Below are 22,894 nucleotides of genomic sequence, written 5' to 3' on the forward strand. Positions count from 1 at the left end.
TATGGCGGCCAGAGTAGGCGCCGCTTCGGCCAAAGTTTTTATGGCCTCAAGCATACAAGAATCCAGCATTTTTGGTTTTGGTATAAAAATAAAATCAGTTTTTTGAAAAACCTAACTTTTCCAAAACCAAGAAAGAGAGTGATTACAAGAGAACAATTCTTTGTGAGTTGAAATTGTTCATTCTTGTGAAACAATTGAGAGAGACTTGTAACTGCTATCCCATTATCTATTAAAGCTTGAACTCGCCACGTGGATGTAGGCAAATTGCGAGGAATCCACTATATATATCTCGCCTTTGCGGTTTGTTCCTCTTTACATTGATTGTTTTATTTCATATGCTTGTATTTGATATTGGTGAAGTTGTCGGATATTGCTTGAGGGTGTTGAAGTCTTGTCTATTGAGAAAGATCAATCTTTGCAGGATTGATCCGTTTGGTGCAGGGTAACGTTGTTTCGCGAAGCTTAATTATTCACAACATCACCCTTATGAGCTTCAATGTCATTGGTAATGTCATGCTTTCTGAAGACCTTGTTGATCCACAGTCCAAAGAAGGGATGAATTCTTCAAATCATTTCTAGAATTGTAGAGTGGCTTGGAAAGCCTAATGTGGCTGATTTCTTTCCTTTTTGCAAAGGCTTGATCCACAGCGTATAAAGAAAAATATGACACGGGATATGGAGAATTCACTTGGCTTTGCTTATCGATTTGTTAAGCAACGAATTCTAGATAGGCAAAACAAGAAAAAGAGCACAAAGGTAGATTTCCTCGATGCGATGTTAGACTTTCAAGGCAATCAGAAAGATGGCAGAACCTGGTAGATATCTCTGAGAAGAACATCAACATAATGATACTGGTAAGAAGAGCTCAATTCAGATGCCTTCACAATATGCACTTGCACATTTTACATGTCACATATACAGAGCACCCTGTTCCTATACTGTTCTGTTCATTTTTTATTTATTTTTATTTATTTTTTCAAATCTTTATATACCTCTAACTAGTTGCCTGGATGATGTAGGAATTATTTGCAGCCTCTACAGACACAACTACTAGCACTATAGAGTGGTGATGACAGAGCTCCTTCGCAACCCTGGTGTAATGAGAAAGGTTCAGGAAGAGCTAGACCAAGTCGTGGGTCAGAACAAATGTATCGAAGAGAGTAAAATAGGAGACCTACACTATTTACAGGCAGTATTGAAGGAAACACTGAGGTTGCATCCTCCAGTACCATTACTAGTACCTCATAGAGCCATGGAAGATACCAAATTCATGTCATATTCAATACCTAAGGACACACAGATTCTTGTAAACGTTTGGGCAATAGGAAGAGATCCGGTTTGCTGGGATGATCCTTGGTCCTTTAAGCCGGAGAGGTTCTTTAGGTCTAACACCGATTATAAGGGACACCATTTTCAGTTTATCCCATTTTGGAGCAGGACGTCCGATGTGTGTAGGCCTACCACTGGTGCATCGCATGCTTCACCTTGCCCTAGGTTCATTGATTCATTCTTTCGAATGGGCTCTTGAGGATGGTATTACACCAGAGGTGATGGATATGACTTATGAGGGAGAGGCTGGGTATAACATTGAGAAAGGCTGATCCACTGAAGGTGGTACTAAAACTTCGTTTGGTGCAGGAAAACCATGATTCAGTCAATTAGATGAAGCAACAGACTTGGACCTGCAGTCTTCCAGATTGTACTTGGTTAGTTGCACATTTCCTTTGTAGTAAAATTTTAGTAAATGCATGTAATCCCATCTGGATAGTTTTCTCTTGAGTTCGTAAACTAGAAAATCCTACATTATTGTCGTCCTAGGATCTATCCAATCCACTAATCCACTTAAAGCAGTTCAAATTGTCCGATATCTCGAAATTACCACAATCAATCTAAAAGCACACAAGCCAAAAAAATTAACCATAAAAAGTTGAAAAATTAAAAATGCTGGTGATGTATAAGTTGAAGCAAGACAGCTTAACCACTCTACCGCAAGGCGGCCAGGGATTAGGGATTACTTTAATCAATCAGAACTTCCTTTCATCTATGGAATGATTTCGAGAGTACAGTGAAAACATTTAGAATTCTGACAATGTGTTCCCATGCATTTTTTAACATATTTTAACCTTACTGCAGTCTACAGGATATATCGCCTACAGGCCGGACAATAAATTTAACAAAATTTTCACTTCTTAAAATAATATTTTAACCTTACTACATGCATTTTTTCGCATGAAAAGGACTAATACAGGATAAACAGTATTCGGTATTATATATATAGTATATGCTTTGAGACAAGTATTCTGCTAGTGCATTGTTTATATATGAAGAAAAAGATTAATATGACAGAGACTGTAAACAGGTGATTCTTCACACCGAAACCAAAAATATTTTAGAAACCATAGTCAAACAAGAAGCTGGTTATATGTTCCACATCAACGACGTACAAAACAGTAGTATTTTGGACGTAGAATCCAATGAGAACCTCATCTCTTGATTGGATAATCCTAGTAGGCTAGTAGCGAACTGGCGTGGCAGGAAAGGTACGGTTCAGGTTCCTACAGTTTTCCAGCAGCTAGATTTTAAAGCTGTGTTCTCTGTTATATTCCTCCAACAATTCTATCCGTTTTATTGGATTTAATTGGTCTAAGCTGTGGTTGGCTTGGAGCAAAAGTTTGGACACTACAATCAGGGGTAGAGGAGTGATTTGATGGGTTTTATTGCGTCTCAACTTAACAAAGAAAGCCTTCTACCAAATGAGAGCATGATGGTGCAAAACTCCATCAAATTAAACTTTTATCCCTTACATAGCAAAAAAATCCTAACAGAAATTCACCAACGTACATTATTATTTGATTTGATATTGTAGAGGCCTAGTGGGAATTTAACTGGAGATCGATAAACAAATCAACCTGGCCCTCTAGTTCGTAGAGATTTCTTCCTGCACAATGGGAAACCTTTAACTTTGGTCCTTCACAAAATGGTTAATATATCAGATGCATTACTATTCAATGAGCCAGATCCAATGAGTAAATGCGAACAAGGCCAATAATTAGAAGTAGATTATTAGTAAACGAGGTTTACTGAAAGAAATTGAGCAACTAAACCAAACAGTGCTGATAGTTAGTCGTTCCTTCCCTTGTATTTCCCCACACGGAGTTTTAATACTGTCTTCAACGGATCAGCCTTTCTCAGTGCTACACCCAACCTCTCCGTCATGTCCATATTTTCTGGCGTTACACCATCTTCAAGTGCCCATTCAAAAGATTGAATCAGTGAACCCAGTGCAAGGTGAAGCGTACGATGTGCCAATGACATGCCTACACATATCCGCCGCCCTGCTCCAAATGGGATGAATTGAAAATGCCGTCCCTTGTAATCAATATTCGAACTTAGGAACCTCTCTGGTTTGAAGGACAAAGGATCATCCCAAAAAACTGGATCCCTTCCAATTGCCCAAACATTAACAAGAATCTGTGTGTCTTTGGGTACTGAATATCCCATAAACTTTGTATCATCCATAGCCCTCCGAGGTATTAATAGAGGTACTGGAGGATGCAACCTTAGAGTTTCCTTCACCACAGCCTGCAAATAGCGTAGGCTTCCAACGTCAACTTCTTCCATCTTGTTCTGAACCAATACCTGGTCTAGTTCAGCTTGGACATTTCTCATTATACTGGGGTTACGAAGAAGCTCCGTCAATGCCCATTCAATGGTGCTGGTGGTTGTATCTGTAGACGCTGCAAACAGTTCCTACATCATTAAGGTGTATCCAGTTAGAAAAACTAATGAAGAAGAATGGGACTATAACAATGCATTTTTTTTTAAAACAAAATTGCTCTGTATTAAACCGTAAAATAGGCAGACTGAAAGCATGATCTCATGCATCCAGATTATATAAATCTGGAACGAGTATTACTGAATGTTATCCTTAAATACGTACATGCCAATTGGAGTAAATATTGTGGAAGGGAAAGAGCTAGAAGACTTCTACCCAGCCACCCAGGCTTAGATGATCTGAATAACTGAAACATCGACAATAGCCTAATTTTTGCTACAAGTGTTTGCAACACTCACCAGTATCATTATACCGATGTTTTTCCGAGATATTTTCTGGTTCACCATCTCGCTGATTGCCTTGAAAGTCCAACAACACGTCCAAAAAGTCCTTTTTTGTGTTTTTTTTCCCGTTCTTTCTCTCTAGAATTCGCTCTTCCACAAAACCATAAGCAAATTTATGTGTATACGCCATGTCACATCTCATCTTCCTCTTTATACCTTGTGGGTCAAGCCACCGCAAGAAGGGAAAGAAATCGGCTATATTAGGCCGTCCACCCAACTCTATAGCTTTGGCAATTGATGTAAAGAACTCAGCATCTTTTTTGGATTCTGGATCGACAAGGTCTTTGGAAAGCATGACATTACTAGTGACATTGAAGCTCATAAGGGACACAAACCGAGCTACTTCTACACTACCTTTGTTATTTTTAGCTTCATCCCATATCCACCTTATCATGTTGTCAATGCACTTCATACGTAGACTTTCAGTGCCATTGATTCGACTATTAGTGAAGAGCTCTGTCGTGCAGATACGTCGAAGCATGCGCCAGTATGGCCCATATTGGCCTAAAGCCATAGAGCCTTCATCATAGCAGTGCACCCTCAATGCTTCATTGGTGGTGCGACCAGCGAAAGAGAGGTCATGGTTCTTAAACATGTCCATTGCTGCCTCAGCTGAGGATACCACCATAGTGTTGACCGCCCCCAGTCGAAGCCATACAATGGGACCATATTTGTTACTAATCTTAGCTAAAGTATGGTGAGCTGCTGCATCCAAATCGAATATGTTGCCAATTAGTGGCCATCCTGGTGGTCCTGGAGGCAGTCTTCCTGAATTTTTCATAAATTTTGTGAGGAGAAGCGAAACAACTGCTAAGTAGAAGCCTGACCAAACCACCAAAGGCCAAGCCAATTCCATCATTATTTACTATTCAACTAAACTTTGTTTTCAATCTCAATCTTGCCGTCTTATAGAATTCCAATATGCTCAATGGCAAGTAGAGATACATACATGAGATAATCTCATTGCTACTGTATGTTATATTTTAATCATCTGTCAGTCTCGATTCATTAGATAAAATAAAAATAACTGAGGTGAGTTATTTTTAGGTACTAAAAACGTGTTCTAATGCCTCAAGGGAAAAAACCACACCATGGTATGTAGAGCACGGTCCTAATTTGACTCCAAGAGTGTGCTCTATTACATTTTATCACAGTTAAAAAATGTGATCTACTGGCTTTTATGTAGTAGTGTAAATCACTAAATTGTTTAGACTTTGGAACTAATTAATCACCTGATCTCGGAGCCAACGTGGTGTGGTATATGGAGTAGATTTAATTAGGGGAATTTTGACTTAACCCCCAAAGTTTGGTAAGCGTTTTGACTAAACCCTCCATTTTAAAATCATTTGAGTTTGCCCCCACTCCGTCAATTTTGTGTGTAATGAGACGTTGGCATTTTAGCTATTGACCATTTTACCCTTAAGAAATAGGCGTTGCATTGCCCCCACACACATTAACATCGTTAAACCCAAATTTGCGAAAACCCCCAAAAGTTGCCATTATTTAATTCTTGTACTCTCTCTCTTGTATTTTTACATATTGGCCATTTTGCCTTTATGTTGGGTTTCTGCGGCATTAAAGCGTAATACCCATTTGGGAAAACCACCCAAATATTGCCCCGATCTAATTCTTTTACTCTCTCTCTCTCGATTCTCTCTCTTTCTCTCGAATCACCCAAATATTTGCTATTAGAGCTTTTGGTATTCTTGAATCCATTCACGATTCTTTGCTACTACATCATGCATAGGAAGTTTGAGGAGGTGGTGGTGGGGTTGAATTTGTGGGGCTCATGAGATTGTCCAGGTATGAGTATCGAAATAGTTTGCTAAGGGAGATGCCCATGAAGCCGAAGAAGGGGAGAGATTGCTGAGCAATCTTGAAGAAGAAAAATAAGAAGAATTCTGTCTAGAGTGGGAATTAGAGTTGTTGTTCGCAAGGAAAGGGAGGGGGAAGAAGGGGTGGAAGGAGAAAGAGCAAGGTCTTTGCGTGCTTTGAGGATGACGGATTGAACGAGGGTTTCGGGACCAAAAGCAAGACGAATCATCTCCTTCTCGCCATGGTCTTGGATGAGGAGGAGACCCATGATCTTAGATGCATTTTCTGGGTCTAAATTTTGAATCCTTGAGAACACTATCCTTGTTTCTTCATAGGCATCCATGGGTTTGGTTGCAACAACCCCTCTCCGGCACATGCACATGCACACACTCTCTGAGCTCTTCTTCACAAGCTCACACACAAAACACCTACTGTTGTGTTATTTTGAATAAAACAAGAGGTGAACTTGGGCTTGGGCTTGGGCTCTCTTTGATCCCTTATCTTCTTTTTGGTAGACCATTTTCTTTAAACTGTTTCCGGATAAGTTTGGAAACAGAATTGGATATGGATTGGGAAACAGATGTGATAGACTTGTAGAATCCAATTTATTATCTGGAACCGGTCGACCCTATCCGGATCTACTTTGGTGCTCCACGTTTTCCTCTATAAATACTCCTACAAAAGAAAGACTAATAATGTGTGCAAAAACTATTTTCTATACTAAGTTGAGGGCTTTCATAAGATCGAATCGTGGTTTTCTTTTTTCTTCTTTGGTTTATCTGCGGTAAACAAAGGAGAGTCTATCATTGTTGTATCCGGAGGTTGACGCTTTTGTGCATAAAGAGAACAGGCGAAACAACCTTAAAAAAGCGTTTGATCCGTGCCTCGGCCGACCTTCTTATTCCACGGTTTGTTCTTGTTGGCGGTTTTAGTTTTATGGATTAAGCGATTAAAAGGTGCGTTATTAGCGTTATGATTACAGTATTATCTAGTATATTTTTGTCAAGATTGCTCTACTAACAGTTAGTATGTGGAGCCGAAGGTGACAACAAAAGTATATTGGTTTAATGCTAATCATGTTTTTTTTAGTGGAAACAATAATCGCCTTGACTCTAGAATTAACACGTCTTGATTCTTGGTTAAAAGGTTTTATTGTTGTTCACTATATGGGGTATAAAGTAGGCCACGGGCTAGAAAATTTGTGTTTGACAATTGATGAGTTATATTGGGTTATGCTCTCGGTTTTGATTAATTTCATTAAAAGATGAATTGTTTAAGTGAAAGAACGTTAAAAGGTTTACATCTGCTTTGCTTGAATTGTTTATCATCTTTGTGAACTTGCTGGATGTAATTGGGCATGACTTTAACGCATGTGCAATTCTTGCTTATGCCACTAAAAAGACTGAGAAAGGGAAACACGTTGAGGATGTGTTTTTTTTTTCATGAGATATTGACTGTACGTAAGACGTTATCTATTTAGAATCACATGTGCAAGACATGTTCTATTCTATTTTATTAATGGTATTGATTACCATATATCGTGAAACTCATTTGGTTTTGGTCCATGAACAATATCTGAGTTTGGAATTTGGAATTTGGAATTCGGAGATTGTCGAAAAAGAAGAAATAGTTCGAAATTCGGAATGGTGGGACAGTTCTGACGAAAACGGCTATAATTTATTGTTCGATGATCGGATTCACAATCCGCTTTTTGTGTTAGAAAGCTAACTCAGAGATGTTTCCAACGGTGTATGGCTTGAAGCCTAATTCGTCCAGAACTGATTTAGTTTTACAGTTCTTTATGGGCCAATTTCTCGTCAAATGGCAAAACGTGAAAATCCGAATTTTCAATCGGGATAGGTATCGTATTCCTTACCAAATCTATGAAATTCTTTGTTTTATATTGTGAGATGGATTAAAACATAGAATTACATGCTAGGGTTTTTAATTTAAGGAAATTTAAAACCTAAGTCTATATGTTTAATTTTTATCTAGTAAATATGTTGTGGCAATTTGGGTGTTGGTTAACATGCTTTGAAAAGTTTTTCATTGACTAGATATAATTGTTTGAGATTAATTTCTCTTTTGTACATATCGACCACCAAGGTTGGTGTCTTTGTTGGTAAGGGATATGCATGTAAGGAGATATTGAAGTTTGTTGATCCCACATCTAGTAGTAATGGAGCTACGTACACTTCTATTGATATAGAAACTCACACCTTAAATAAGGTTCAATCGAGGTTTGGGCCAAGTGATGGCTAAGGTTGGGGACGATGTCGATCTTGGGTGAGACATCTGAGAAGTACCATGGATGGTCCCTAGACTTGGCCCTGGTCATGCCTGACTGGTGAGACAAAGCCGATGGTTCGGTTAGACCAGTTTCGGTCCAAGGTGGAGATTGTTAGGTGTATGGACCGAATTGGATGTTGCTGATCTTAATAATATTTTACTTCTACTTACATGATTTCTTGTTCTCGTTAATGTTGGCATGGTAGATTATGTCATATTAATAGAAAAAATATGTTAAGAACATGAGCATACTTGGTTTAATTCTAATTTGGATAGTGATGATTTTGTACGGTGGATCTTGCACTAAGGCCAAAATCACAAAGGAGCGCACAAAGTCGGTTGAAAGAAATACAAATCTGCTAGACTTGGTATACACCGATATTTGTGAGCTTGAAGGTGTTCTAACTAGAGCTGCTCCTTGTTCATATGGAATGAATGGGGTAGATAAACGTAAGAACAGAACACTTAAAGGGATTAATTGTTGCTATGTTGCTTAGTTCTGGAGCACCCTCAAATTTTTGGAGGAAGCTGTTTTGATTATTAGCTATATATGTGTTGGATAGAATTGCTAATTCTAATACAAAGATTACACTTTATGAGCTATTGAAGAATAGGAAACCTAATTTGAGTTACTTGAATATGGGGATGTTTGGCTTTTGTAAGGAAGCATGATCCCAAGATCTCAAAGCTTGAGAGAAAAGCTTTATGAGTGTGTCGCTTTAGGCAATGCTATGGAGAGCAATGCCTATGTTTTTCTAGATATGAAGAGTAATGTTTTTGTTGATCATCTTATATTGAGTTTCTTGAAGATAGATTTCCATATTTATCTAGAAATAGTGGGGGTCTGCTAGTGGGAGTAGTATCCTCCAAGGCCCCTAATAATGATGTTTCGACAATCGACATATCTAGATTGCATGATAGGATCATGGACACAAATGATAAACCAAAGAAGATGAACCTAGAAGATATAAAAGAGCTTAGGGTCACTAAGGTTTTGGGACCCGACTTTGTCATTGTAATTTGGAAGGAGATCCTCCTCCATTGAAGAAGCTCTCATATCTTTTGATTTCAAGTTTTGAAGAGAAGTCATTCGAGTGAGATTGATTCTCTCATGGAAAACAAAACTTGGAAACTTGTTTATTTGCCTATTGGTTGTAAAACTATAGGAATCAAATGGGTTTTAAGAAGGAAGTTTAAAACCGATGGTTCAGTGGATAAGTTTAAAGCAAGACTTGTTATCAAGGGCTTTGGCATTGCAGAGAGAACTTGGTTTCTTTGACACATATTCACCTGTTACACGGATAACATCCATTAGAGTATTATTTTCTGTTGATGCTGTTCGTAATCTTGTTATTCATCAGATGGATGTTAAGACAACCTTTCTAAATGGGGATTTAGAAGAGGAGATTTACATGGATCAGCCAACAGGTTATGTGAACCGTAAATGGTAAAAGGTATGCAGATTACTTAAGTCACTTTATGGGTTGAAACAGGCACCTAAATAGTGGCATGAGAAGTTTGATAACTTTATAATTACCAGTGGGTTCAAGATAAATGAAAGTGACAAGTGCATTTATCATAAGTATTCTGATGGGATATGTGTTATTATATGCTTATATGTTGATGATCTACTAATCTTTAGTTCAATTTACATGTTGTAAAAAGAAACCAAGAACCCATTGTCTTCTAACTTTGATATGAAGGACTTAGGTGAGGCTGATGTAATGTTGGAAATCAAAATTACAAGATCGTCTAATGGCATATGGTTTGGATCGATCACCACACTACATTGAGAAAATGTTGAAGAAGTATAACTACTTTGATTATTTATTTGTGAAGTACTCTTTTTAATTCCCCGTGTTAAATTATTTGCGAATAATGGTGAACCCGTGAATCGAAGGAATATGCAAGTATCATTGGTAGTTTGAGATATGCTTCTGATTGTTTAAGACGACATTGCCTATGTAGTAGGTGTTATTTGCAGGTATACTAGCAAGCAATAGATTCAATTGGAACATCCTTTCTAAAACTCCGAGGTCACCAAAGGCTATGTGTTTAGCATTGGTGGAGGTGTTGTATCTTGGAAGTCCAAGAAACATACCATGATAGCACAGTTTGCTATGGAGTATGAGATTATTGCTTTGGCTAGTACGAGTGAAGAAGCTAGTTGAGTACAAGGCCTTCTTACTCATATACTAGTCTAAGATAGACGGTATTAATTACAATGATACTTTGTTGATAGCATTACAGCTATTACTGGGAGAGTCCATATTATTTTGATTTTGTGAGATCTGAAGATAATCTTGCAGATTCACAAACCAAAGCTCTGGCCAGAGATACAATGTGGACTGCTCTACTAGCATGGGACTGAAGCCAATTGAAAGGTGAACATCTATGATGGTAACCCAACCTAGGGACTGGAGATCCCAAGAACTAGGTTCAAAGGGAAGAACAAGTCATAGAATGTTGGTTGTGAGACATACATTATTACTTATCATCCCGTAGTTGGATAGTAAAATGTATGAAATCCCCGCAAATGATAAATAGAGGTTGAGGTTTTAGGAAAAACTCTTAATGAAGTTCTATGGTCCTTATGGCGGAGTGTATAGCTACTGAGGAGCACTCTTGATAGACTCACCTAGTGAATGTGAAAGTAGAGGCCGCTTTCTATGAGAATGAGGGCTGATTCTCTAGATCATTCACTTAATCCAGAAACCACAGGGCCTTTAAATGCGCGAACATGAAAGGAGAACACCGGATATGTTGTGCGTGATTATAACTTATTGTATACTCAAGACCTAAGTTTAAGACTTAGTCACTTATGGTTCTTATACTTTGAGTAATTTTCACTACGTAAAGGTTTAAGTCTTGGACACCTTTATCCATGCATAATATGTTGATCTTGATATTGATTGCCCTTAAGTATATTTTTCTATTTTGTTTTTATCAAAAATAAGTGGGGATTGTTGTGTTATTTTGAATAAAACAAACAGGTGAACTTGGGCTTGGGCTTGGGCTCTCTTTGATCCCTTATCTTCTTTTTTGTAGACCATTTTCTTTAAACTGCTTTTCGGATAAGTTTGGAAAACGAATTGGATATGGATTGGGAAACAGATGTGATAGACTTGTAGAATCCAATTCTTATCGGAAACCGGATCGAGACCCTATCCGGATCTCTTGGGTGCTCCACGTTTTCCTCTATAAATACTCCTACAAAGCCCGACTGACTAATAATGTGTGCAAAAACTATTTTCTATACTAAGTTGAGGGCTTTCATAAGATCGAATCATGGTTTTTTTTTCTTCTTTGGTTTATCTGCGGTAAACAAAGGAGAGTCTATCCGGCTGTTGTATCCTGGAGGTTGACGCCAGCTTTGTCTGCAGATAAAGAGGAAATGCGAAAAACAACCTTAAAGAAAGCGTTTGATCCGTGCCTCGGCCAGCCTTCTTATTCACAGTTTGTTCTTGTTGCAGCAATTGTTACCAACACCTACTCAGCAGTGAGGAGAGTGCATCAGAGAGGGAGTAAGTCAAGTGATAAGTAGAAGCTAACATCTATGTATTTATCTTGAGATATCTCAAATCCCACCTAACATCCTCTCCTTTTGCAGCACTGCAAAAGAAAAGGAGAGAGGGGCAAAAAAAAATAGAGAGAGAAAAGAAATGATAAAAAAGGAGATGAAAATAGTTTTATGATAGAGTATTCTCGTGTGTGAAATGGGAAATACAAAAAGGTGATGAACTGATGATTATGATTTTTATCTTGTTAAATTGCTCAGAGAAAGGGAAGTTCCAAAAATACACTTCATGTCCTTTCTTGTTCTGCGTGGAGTACTACTGCTGAGATGCTTAAGGTGATTCTCATTTCTCTCACTAATAATTCCATGATTCTATATAAACTTAGCTGGCGAGACCGCTGCGGGGTTGTGGAATGCAATAGGCTTAATAGGAGTAATGAGAACTGGGGTTCTAGACATGCCTGTTGCCTCTTGGACCTGTGCTAGAGGAGGAGGGGTTTCCCATAATCTATATTGTGGAGGGGGAGGAGGAGCTGGTGGAGGATTTGAAACACTACTAGTACCAGTACTAGTTCTCTCTCTCGATTTCTCCCCTCTTGGCTCAAGAGAGATCGAGAGAGAGAGAAAGTGAAAGAATTAGATCAGGGCAATATTTGGGTGGTTTTTCCAAATGGGTATTACGTTTTAATACGGCGGAAGCCCAACATAAGGGCAAAATGGCTAATATGTAAAAGAGAGAGTGCAAGAATTAAATAATGATAATTTTTGGGGGATTTTCGCAAAGCTAGGTTTAACGTGTTAATGTGGGGGGCAATACAACGTCTATTTCATAAGGGTAAAATGGCCAATAGCTAAAATACCAACGTCTGTTATACACAAAATTGACGAGTGAGGGGCAAACTCAAATAATTTTAAAAATGGGGGTTTAGTCAAAACGCTACCAAACTTTGGAGAGTTAAGTCAAAATTCCCCATTTAATTATTATGGTCCTGGGATCAGGCTCTTATAAGAAAGAGTCCAAACTTCACAAAAATTTCTACTACAAAAAATATTCAATTTGTCTCCAATAATTGCTTACAGTGATCGATCTATTGGAAGGATAAAAAAATGTTTTTTTTTTTTTGAAATATTAAGCTGGGGTTAAGACAGACCCCAATGTGCTATATTGCAAATAGTTAAACTTTACAAAACATCCCTAAGAGTAGATCATTAAAAGGAGACACACAAAGACACAACAATAACGATAGGCTTCAAGCCTAACATACTTAAGATAACACATTGACGATGTTACATTTGAACCTATGAAAGTAGAGATAGTAATCCTACTTCATAATCATGATGTCCTTAACAATATTTGAATGATCCTTCCTTCCTAAGATAAATATGCACTTTCTCCTTAACAATAATATTTGAATAATCCTTCCTTCCTAAAATAAATATGTGCTTTCTCATAGTTACAAAAGAATCCTTCGGTTTAATTGCACAAATGCACAATAGTACGTCCAACAAAATGCACACACTCTTGATAAATGAATACAAGATTAGTAGGCTTTTGAAAAATATTTATGTCTTATGTTTTGGCATTACTTGGTAAAGATAGATTCAGAATTTCTTCAAACTTTTGTTTTCAGTTAAATGGAATCTTCTAAACATGCACTTTGATAAGGTCGTCCACACCAAATTAAATTTATAGTACGTTATATTCTGAGTCAGGCTTGGAACTTACTTAGTGTTCCCAATACATTATTCATGCCACCATGTTTTAATAAAATTTCCTTTTGGTTATATATCAAGTCGATTAATATATAAAACTAAATCGAGCCAAGTTTACAGCCTTACAAAAAATATACACAGTTCTAGCTTTCAGTGGGAAGAGAGTAGGTTGATTTACATTTTGAACATACAACAGAAGTAAGCAAAATGTACAATCCATCTTGTTTTCATTCTTCAACAAAATATACCTTTAGCATATATAATATAAAGATTTTGGCAACAACCAAAATAAAAGAAAAAAAATAAACTAAAAGAGAATAAAAAAAATTCAATTTCCTGGTAAAGTACATTGAGGGGCAGGACAATTCTTGCTCATAACCCAAGATCTTGGAAAGGATATCCTCAAAACTTTGCAGCTAGTGGTAATTTTAAATTTCTTATGGAGTCTGCTTCCACTATTACAGAATTTGATAATGAGGATTATATTCTGCTGCTAGTACAAAATAAATTTATTGTAACACTTTACAGTTTACTCACATTACACCCTGCTATCAAGTACAACCAAAACCTTTGAATTAGTTTACCTTGAACTGTTGAGTAACAACATCACAGTACTGCGTCAAATAGTACTTTAGAAATATGGCGGTTGATGGTCGTAGGCTCACAGTGGGCAGTGTAGTAGTAGCTCTTTGCGACAGTTAAAAATGTCTGTTTAATCTCCGGATGTATTCCACCATCTCTCTTCAGTACATGTTGTAAAAGTTGTTGCATATCTAGTTGTACTGATTCCATTGGTTGGTGGATAGTTATTTCCACGTTGTTGTTTTCCTTCCATCCAGCCTAGGAGTGCAAAGTAATTTTAATCATACGGGTCCAAAATTTTCCTTTTACATAAATTTTTAATATGCAAAAAAATAATAAATAGGACCAAAAACGATTTTTGAACTTTTTTTGACAATATTAGGACTAAATTTTTTTCCGGTCAAATTGAGGACCAAAATTTTTAATTTTTTGCAATGTAGGAGTTAGCATGTAGTCTAAATTTCTCACACGATGTTTTATAATTTACAAGTTATATACATTGTTATACACTTTCTTATCAAAGTATATCCATACTACAACCTCATGACCATATAAATTAATTCGAATTGTGACACGGTGTGAGAAATTTAGATGTCATGTTACACATGTCCCCACATTACAAAAATTAATAAGTTTGGTCTCCAATTTGACGGAAAAAAAAGTTTAGTCTCTATATTGTCAAAACTTGTAAGGTTCGATACTATTTTTAGTCGTTTTCGTAAGCAGAATAAGATATAGTAGAAGTTCTAACCTTGAAGTTTTGGTTTTGATGAAGGCGGTTGCATATTTTATTGGTTAAGCTTGTGAAGTAGACATACTCGGGTTGAGATGTGAGATCTAATGAGTACAGGTCAGCGCACAACGCCAGAGTACACACTAAGAGCTCTGCTTCATTGTTAGGGATAAGGTACCTGTCTTCTTGAGTTTGCGAATTCCGCAGCCATGCATTCCACTGTAAATTGAAGGAAAAAGGAGGTTAGATAAATAATCATAATAGCCTTGGGTTGCTGTCAAGGGACAGTACATGCACTTACAAAATTCTTAAGAATGTGGTCTACTTCTGTCCCGTGCACCTCTTGGATTTTGAATCCGATATCACTCAAGGTTTTGAGTATGACCTCTACAAGTTCATTCCTAATTCCATTGGTATCCAATTTCCTGCAACCAAAACTAGTTTAGTATCTCCAAGTGTTATCCTTGAAATTGTGGTAAGATGATAAGAGCACCTTATAATTGATGTACCTGTCGTTACTATGGACACTACTATAATGAAAAGCTTCTATGAAAGTTCTTTGTTGCTCAATCGAGATTGCCTTGAAGTAAAAGGAAACGGCTTTCACCAGTACTGTGGACCGAGCCCAGGCAAGTCGCTCAGTTGCTCGCTCTGGCTCAAATATACTAGACACTGCTTGGAAGTAGGCTTTGAGTAGTTCATCTTTACTAATCCCGAAATCTCTCAGGTTGAACTCTTCATACCATCTGCATGAAGTTTGTACTTATTTTTTTTTAACATTTTAGCTTTGTTTATTCATTGACAAAATGATGGTGAAGTGACTTACTCTTGGATATCAACCCACTCCATTTGATGCATCTTTTGGCAATTATTATAATCCAATTTGGCAAGCTCAAGGTATTGCTTGTTGCTTACATTATACATCCTTCAACAAGTCAATATGATCACTTTAGTTCTATTGATCGATTATCTTAATGAAGTCAAAAAAAATCCCACATTGTTTTAAAATTAAGTCTGTAGTGAAATTTTATGGATGGTTGGAGTCAGCCTTAGCCCATGCATCCTTCAGAAATTATTACATCAACTGGCCGAGCTACACATAATGTATATGAAAATATCAATTACCTGTATAGTACTTTTGCAATCCAAACATCATCGTCTCCACCATACTGGTCAAGGTAGTACCTTGTCTCTATACGAGGTAAGTTTGCATACCATGGAACACACATATTATAATCTACCTGATAGATTCAATGAAAAATTACTCTAGTCTGTTAGATGTCTTCTTGTCTAGAAATAACCAATCAATTAGGCAAAAAGATCTTTTTCTTGATTACCTCTCCTACTAAGTCCTTTGTGATTATCCATCTATCTGAAACTTGTCCAAGACTCTGTTTCTCTCTTAGAAACTTAGACGCAAACTCCTTTGCTTCTTGAAGAATCTGCTCTTTAGGAAATAGAACTTGAGAAGCTCTGTATAAGCTTAACATTTCTGTAATTCCTTGGCTTGTTTGTCCAACGAAACAAAAGAATTGGCCGTCTCTCTCAAAATGTTGAAATGCATCTGCAACAAATACAGAAAACTTAATCGTCATTGCACAAATCAAAATCAAGTATTATTCTCTAATACTTATGAAAACTGTTTGTCAACTTACTTGCATTAACATCATAACCATGTAAGCGTAACATCCTAAAACCCATAGACGTGTCATCAATATCAAATTCGATAGTATCTCGAGACCAACTAATTCCATTAGGTGTCCAATTTCTGCCAAATAGTGATGTCAGGAAAGTAGGGACATGAACTAGCACAAAGCCAATCCAAAGTAGTTTGTACACTTTATATACTCATCAGGTAAATAATTACCATACCGGTACACATAGTCAAGGCACTCTTTGATTTCTGACTTGAAATATCGTGATATTCCTAGGCGCTCCAAGCGGTCAACAATCCAAAGACGTTCAAATAATTCAATTGGGTAGCAATGTGGTGCTATACAATGAAATCCTTCGTCAAAATCCAAAGGAGCAATATAAAACAGAAAATTAATTTAACGGTAGCAGTTAAAGTTTACCTCCTCCTTTAAATCTCTCAACTACTTCTGTTAGATATTTCAGACACTTCTTATCTTTAGTTTGCATGAGAGCATAAGCCGTTGAGGATGTTGAACATAGGAATGAACCATTTGGGTGTTGCAGCTTGACAAGCTTTTCCCAGTCTAAATCAGGGATTCCTTCAAGACTATGTAGTAGCGTTGTAGGTACCTTGTGCAGCACTTCCATTGGTATCCTACATCACACTCAAGGACTAAAATATCGATATCGGTGAATGTATCAGTATACTCAAAACCGATATATATCGATATATATCTATTTTTTGTGACCAGTCCAAACTATTTAAAATATCGAAATATCGATATATTGGAAATATAATATCAGAATATCAGAAATATTGGATTTATATTAAAAAAATTGTCAAAAAGTCAAACGATATATATCAATTATATCGGTGATATAAAGTTTTATATCAAAAATTTCCGATATATATCGGAAAAAAAAATTCAATATTCGGTGGATATATATCGGAAATATCGATATCGGTATACCAAAAAACGATATATATCGGTGATATATCAAATATATCGGCGATATTTTGGTCCTTGATCATAATATATAAAACGTGAAATGCTTGTAAAAATATATATATAAATCTGTGATGGTAGTTTTTGAAGCACAAGAAGAAGGCGTCCTTTCCTGATGATCTAACTTAACTTTGATTAAGATATCTGTCGTCCTCCTAAGCACTATTACTTTGATATGGAAAAAAACAGGGGAAGGAACTTTTATAATGAACACTTACGGTGCAGTTTTAATAAATGTACAGGAAATCAAGAAATTATTGATCTGAAATATGTAGTTCTGTTTTTGCTCCTTTTTCTTTCTGCCACTAGCTAGCTAAGGTGGTGGTAGCCGGTAGGATCTTTGGCTCTTCTCGAAGGTCAGAACAGATGTTCAGCTAAGAATAGTGGTGCCTTGGTTTCTAGGGACTAGGGAGAGCAGTTTTTGAAATAAAAAAATTGCATTTCAATATTAATGCACCTATTTCTCATGTGTTTCGAGAAGGTAAATATGGTTGCAAATGCGCTAGTTAATAATATAATCAAACGTCTTTAAAGGTGGATTGCTGGCCTAATTTTACTAGATGAAGAGGGTCTTTGTATTCAGAGCTAAATTTTGGTTTTTTGACAGTGAATATAGTTTCATGTTTTGTAGTACAGTTTAAACTATTTTGTTTTGCACATATTAATATAGAAGGCATTTCCCCCTTCTATTTCCCATTCTACAATACTTAGAAAAAATGTTGATGAGAGTAGGATATACAAATAAAAATGCTTACCTTTTCAATTTAAGTTCCCTTTTTGCATATAAATCTTGCAAAACAGTAGGATCCTGTAAAACTTCTAATCCCAATTTCTGAGCCATCTCAATGAGAGTAGGAAATGCAACTTCAAAACCACTCGGCTGGTGCTCAGGATCTTCATCATTAAGCTTATGCAAATATTGTCCAAGAAAGGACATTCCTAGTAAAAGAGTAAAATAGTGTGAAAAAACCAGATTGGATATTTCCAATGAAGCCATGTGTGATATTCCTTTTTGTTACCTTTTTCCCATTTCTCTTGGTCACAGTTCCAAGTTTTGAGTGCAAGTACGCAAGCCAAAGTGCATCTTAAACGGTCATAAGCAGAGAAAAAACTATCGCCCCATGAACCATCAGGAAATTGATTATTGACTATCCATTCCAGACTAGAAGGAAATTGAGGAGCATCATTTCCATTTATATCTTTGACTAGTGCCACCCAAGCTGTGTCATAAGCCGAGATACTTAGTTCTCCATCGTCAAGAGATTGTAACCTCGCTCGCTCTAATGACCCCTACTTGTTCGCCAATGTTGTTGAACTCAGAAACCTTCAACCACGGCATCAGTTTAGTTTACCGGGTAGTTAAGACAATGCAAAATCATATGTATTTTGTATGAAAATATATTAATGACCTGTTGAGCTATTCCATTTTCCTTGTTTGCTTTGAAATCCTTTTCTGGCAGTTGGGTGGGTTGTACGTAAGTATATTGTGAGGAACCTGTTACGATGGAAGTTCATTTATGCTTAAGTGAAGGAAAATTATTCTTATAGCATGCTTATACACATTGGGCTTTCTTTCATCCAAAAATAAGAATAAAAGATATACTAGATAACTGCAATGCAGCGGGGCGTGAGCCGAGGGTGGAGAAAGAGAGAGAGAGATGGGTTTCGGGGAGAGAGAGTTGGGTTTAGTTGAGGAGGGTTATGGGTGAAGGAGAGTCATGAGAGAAGGAGCAAGTGAAGAAGAAGAAGGAAGATAATTTTTCACCAGTTTCCTATTTCCTACTAAAAAAACGTAAAAAGTCTTCAATTGAATCGGTAAAAGTCTCCTAATTCTCGATGGTTTACCCATTTTTTCCGTTTTTTATAATGACAGATAGTTTTCTGTATATTTACTTTAATATTTTATTTTCTAAATTGTAAATATTTGTAGGATATTGTAAGAAATATAAGACTTTGCAAATTGGAAATATTTTCTAATCTGAATTGTAAATATTTTATCTTACACCAGTTTCCTATTTCCTACTAAAAAAAACGTAAAAAATCTCCAATTGAATCGATAAAACCCTCCTAATTCTCGATGGTTTACCGAATTTTTCCGTTTTTTATAATAACGGATAGCTTTCTGTATATTTACTTTAATATTTTATTTTCTAAATTGTAAATATTTGTAGGATATTGTAAGAAATATAAGACTTTGCAAATTGTAAATATTTTCTAATCTGAATTGTAAATATTTGTAGGATATTTTATATATATATTTGCAAATTTTGAATTTGATATATGCTCAAAGTAACCATAGCATGATGCACAATCACACATTGCATATTATTTTATGTCTTAATTATTTATGGATTTCCCAATTTTTTTCGAATTGTTTGATCTAATTAACGATTTCATCCTTGCGAATTGATGTCAATTCGAATTTGTGACTATGCACGTGCTACACACCAATGCGTACCATTTATTTCAGCAGATTGTTCACAAAGCATTGTTTACAATATTTGTATATTATAAAGCATAAATGTATTTGCATGTCAAGGTGGTGAAAGCAAAGTTGCGTGAGAAACTTAGATGGCATTCTAGAGTTTGAATAATTTAACTTTTTATGTTTTGCACCCTCTTCTTCGTTTTGATAGTGAGAGATCTAGTTTTGTCAAATTCTTCTAATAGAGTTATTTCCACAAAACCTAAACCATCGGTAAAATTTAGAGTGATTAAAATAGATAATTCTAATTATTCCACGAGATAGTTGATATAAATTTAGAAAAGTTAGGGAAGTGCTTCTAAATTATGAGAAAAGAGATAACATAAATACATTCCTTGAAAGTTGAGGTGGGTTTTAGAGAAGGTCGGCAATCCAATAGTGTAGAGATTGATTCTTATCTTTCTTTGTTTAATTAAGAGCTATAGGCGGAACACACCAATTTATAGTCTCTTTTAGTCATGTGGAAGTGATACCTCTTCTAACCTAACCTTTGATACCATATTGAATTGCTCATTTCTCCATAGAGCAAATTTCGCCATGAATATAAAGAGGATGCCCAGGGATAGACATAGGTGGGACACACCTGTTGTAAATAGGGGTTAGAAATTGAAAAGATGTAAAGGACAGATGGATCACGAACTATCAAGGCATGTGAATACACTGTGCTTAAGAAGAGATTTTGCTCCCTCAAATGGTGTAAGAGGTTTCATAGGCATCTCTACTCACAGAATTCAATAACAGAAATAGACTAAGATACACTTCAACAGGCTACTCTCAAGAACATCAATACAACTCTCTTTGGTGGATTAAGGGAGATGAGAATTCCAACAACACCTAGACATGGGGAGAAATAATTTTAACAACATCTTATTACTTACAGTCTCACTCATATATGTATAGCTTGTAGAGGAAAAAAAATGTATAAATGTGATAACCACTAGTTTTGATGAGTATCTAGTTCGAAGGACGAGAATTACTATTTAGAAAGAGCGTGGGCAACTTGTAGCACACTTGTCCCCTGCTACCTTTATATGTTTTATTTTTAAACATACTCAATAAAAATGGGAAATGATAAAATCATTACCACTATCACAACTTATATGAAAGCCTGTATTTATTGTTGCTTCCCTGGCTGATACCCTAGAGATACCTGATAAAAGAAAATAAGAAAATTGTAATGCTCAGTGAAACCTGTAACTCTTTTCTTAAGAAAGTATAAGAAGGTGTATATATTATATATCGAACAAGTTCCGTTTACCATATTTTTTATACCACAGTTTATACCACACCCCCTTACAAGATGAATTAAATGCTAATAATTTGTGGATATGATTTACTAACCACAGATAAAATCTCCACAAAAATTCATCTCATTTGGAAATCTCTAACTTAGTTAAAAGTAGTTGTAAACTTTGATTTTTATTTTAACAGTTTAGATTTTTTTGATTTTGTAATCATTGTTTGACATAGTTAAACATTATCAAATGAGGTGAAATTTAATAGAGGTGATCTTCATAGTTAGTTGAATACATCCACAAAAAACTAGGTTATAATTCATGTTATAGATAACGTTGTGGGGGTATGGTATAAACTATAGTATAAAAAATATGGTAAACGGAATCTGCTCGATTATATATAGATGTTATATAACAAAAAGAAATAAAATCTATGAATTAAAATATTTGTACTGAAATGAGTACGAAAGTATTGAAATTGAAGCTTTTGTAGTCGGCATATTTAGAAGTTAGGAATTGATAGTGTACGTATTGATATTGCGAATTTACAACTCCCCCTCTCGTCACATGCTTCCTTAAGTTGTGTAATGGGGCAAGCCAATCGACTAGCCATAGTCGAAAATAAAACCAAAAATAAAGATTAGAAGTATACACATATTTTTTGAAAATGTGAAATTCTTTTCCCTAGGGGCGGACCTAAAGCATGACTAACAGAGGCTATAGCCCCAACTTTCTCAAAAATAAAATTTGTACTATAGCAAATTATGGGCCTATACATATGGAAGGGCAGCCGGCAGGTATCCATCGATCGATATTTAAGTTATGGGCCTAATCAAACCCAATCAAACATCCTTGATCTAGGCCCACCCTATATATACGCCTACCTACAGGCTACATCCAGAAAAGCAACGGAAGAATCCAAATCAGGCGTTTTCTACAAAATCAAAAAAACGGCCGAACATCGTCCACGAACCAACCCGACCCTTATATTCAGCTTCTCCAGCAGCTAGCATACAATCTCAAACCCGGCCTCGATGCCCGCAGCTGAATCATATATATATATATATATGATGAAGTCTACATTATGCTATCGTTAAGCGTAGACTTCAGAGTACGTTGAGAAAAAATGCAACAGACAAGCAGATTAAGGCAGAAAACAACATATATAGAGAGGTGTGTATATCATATTATCATGTCGATCACAAAACAGTATGAACTGAAATTTGATTTTCGAAACAGTTTAAATCTGTATAGATATGTACCATTAAAGAAGGAAGTTGGAGTCCTTAACGGAAGAAAGAGTGTTGATGGCTTGGGAACATATTGTGGGGAGCTGAGTAGTGTTAGCTGGGATATCATTCTGTCTCAGTTGCTTGTTCCGCGACAAAGGACTGCATGAAATTGAGACACCTCGCACCATTTATATAGACTCCTAATTAACAAGGCTCGACGAGCATTAATGTTTCAAACAGTTACCACATGAATTATGACTTTGGAAGAATTATTCAGTGCAAGTGTATCATTCATTGTGCGTTAGCTGTACATAAATTCAAGTCAAGATAAGGCCACGGTTAGACTTTGAATTTTTTTTTGGACATAAATTATAGTCTTATATTAGACTTGAATTCTGCAAATGCTTAGACTTTCCCCACTGAAATACATTATATATTCTACTAATTCTTTGTCAGCAAATCATTGTGTCGGTACGTGGAGTCGTGGACTACAGTTTTGGATCCACATCCCAAGTCGTGGATAAATATCAAA

At 36.3% G+C, this 22,894-nt stretch overlaps 2 protein-coding genes and 1 pseudogene across 3 annotated transcripts; 1 reads left to right on the forward strand and 2 right to left on the reverse strand.

Moving 5' to 3' along the window:
• Window positions 1-663: 663 nt before the first annotated feature.
• LOC147482665 (cytochrome P450 76A2 pseudogene) lies at window positions 664-1,677 on the forward strand (annotated as a pseudogene).
• A 1,301-nt stretch (window positions 1,678-2,978) lies between these two features.
• Window positions 2,979-5,031, reverse strand: LOC147482666 (iridoid oxidase-like). Its single transcript, XM_086580990.1, is given in 3 exon segments — window positions 2,979-3,750; window positions 4,075-4,111; window positions 4,113-5,031. Coding segments are annotated over 3 exon segments (1,533 nt in total). The 5' UTR covers window positions 4,979-5,031; the 3' UTR covers window positions 2,979-3,120.
• An 8,730-nt stretch (window positions 5,032-13,761) lies between these two features.
• On the reverse strand, window positions 13,762-22,651 carry LOC147482667 ((-)-kolavenyl diphosphate synthase TPS28, chloroplastic-like). 2 transcript variants are annotated; one of them, XM_086576535.1, is made up of 15 exons: window positions 22,393-22,651; window positions 20,980-21,045; window positions 18,820-18,905; window positions 18,430-18,734; window positions 18,166-18,349; window positions 16,844-17,058; window positions 16,641-16,761; window positions 16,424-16,536; window positions 16,106-16,332; window positions 15,894-16,009; window positions 15,595-15,693; window positions 15,278-15,514; window positions 15,070-15,193; window positions 14,787-14,987; window positions 13,762-14,293 (listed from the first exon to the last, which is right to left on the reverse strand). In XM_086576535.1, exons 5-15 carry the CDS (start codon window positions 18,345-18,347, stop codon window positions 14,060-14,062), a joined length of 1,869 nt encoding a protein of 622 aa, XP_086432661.1. In that variant the 5' UTR covers window positions 18,348-18,349; window positions 18,430-18,734; window positions 18,820-18,905; window positions 20,980-21,045; window positions 22,393-22,651; the 3' UTR covers window positions 13,762-14,059. The 2 variants fall into 2 exon arrangements, with proteins under 2 accessions (XP_086432661.1, XP_086432662.1); XM_086576536.1 differs by having other exon boundaries at window positions 13,762-14,281; window positions 22,393-22,530.
• Between the last annotated feature and the right edge of the window lie 243 nt (window positions 22,652-22,894).

This window comes from Coptis chinensis, chromosome 8 (genome assembly GCF_015680905.1).
Source record: "Coptis chinensis isolate HL-2020 chromosome 8, ASM1568090v1, whole genome shotgun sequence".
Lineage (NCBI taxonomy): Eukaryota > Viridiplantae > Streptophyta > Magnoliopsida > Ranunculales > Ranunculaceae > Coptis > Coptis chinensis.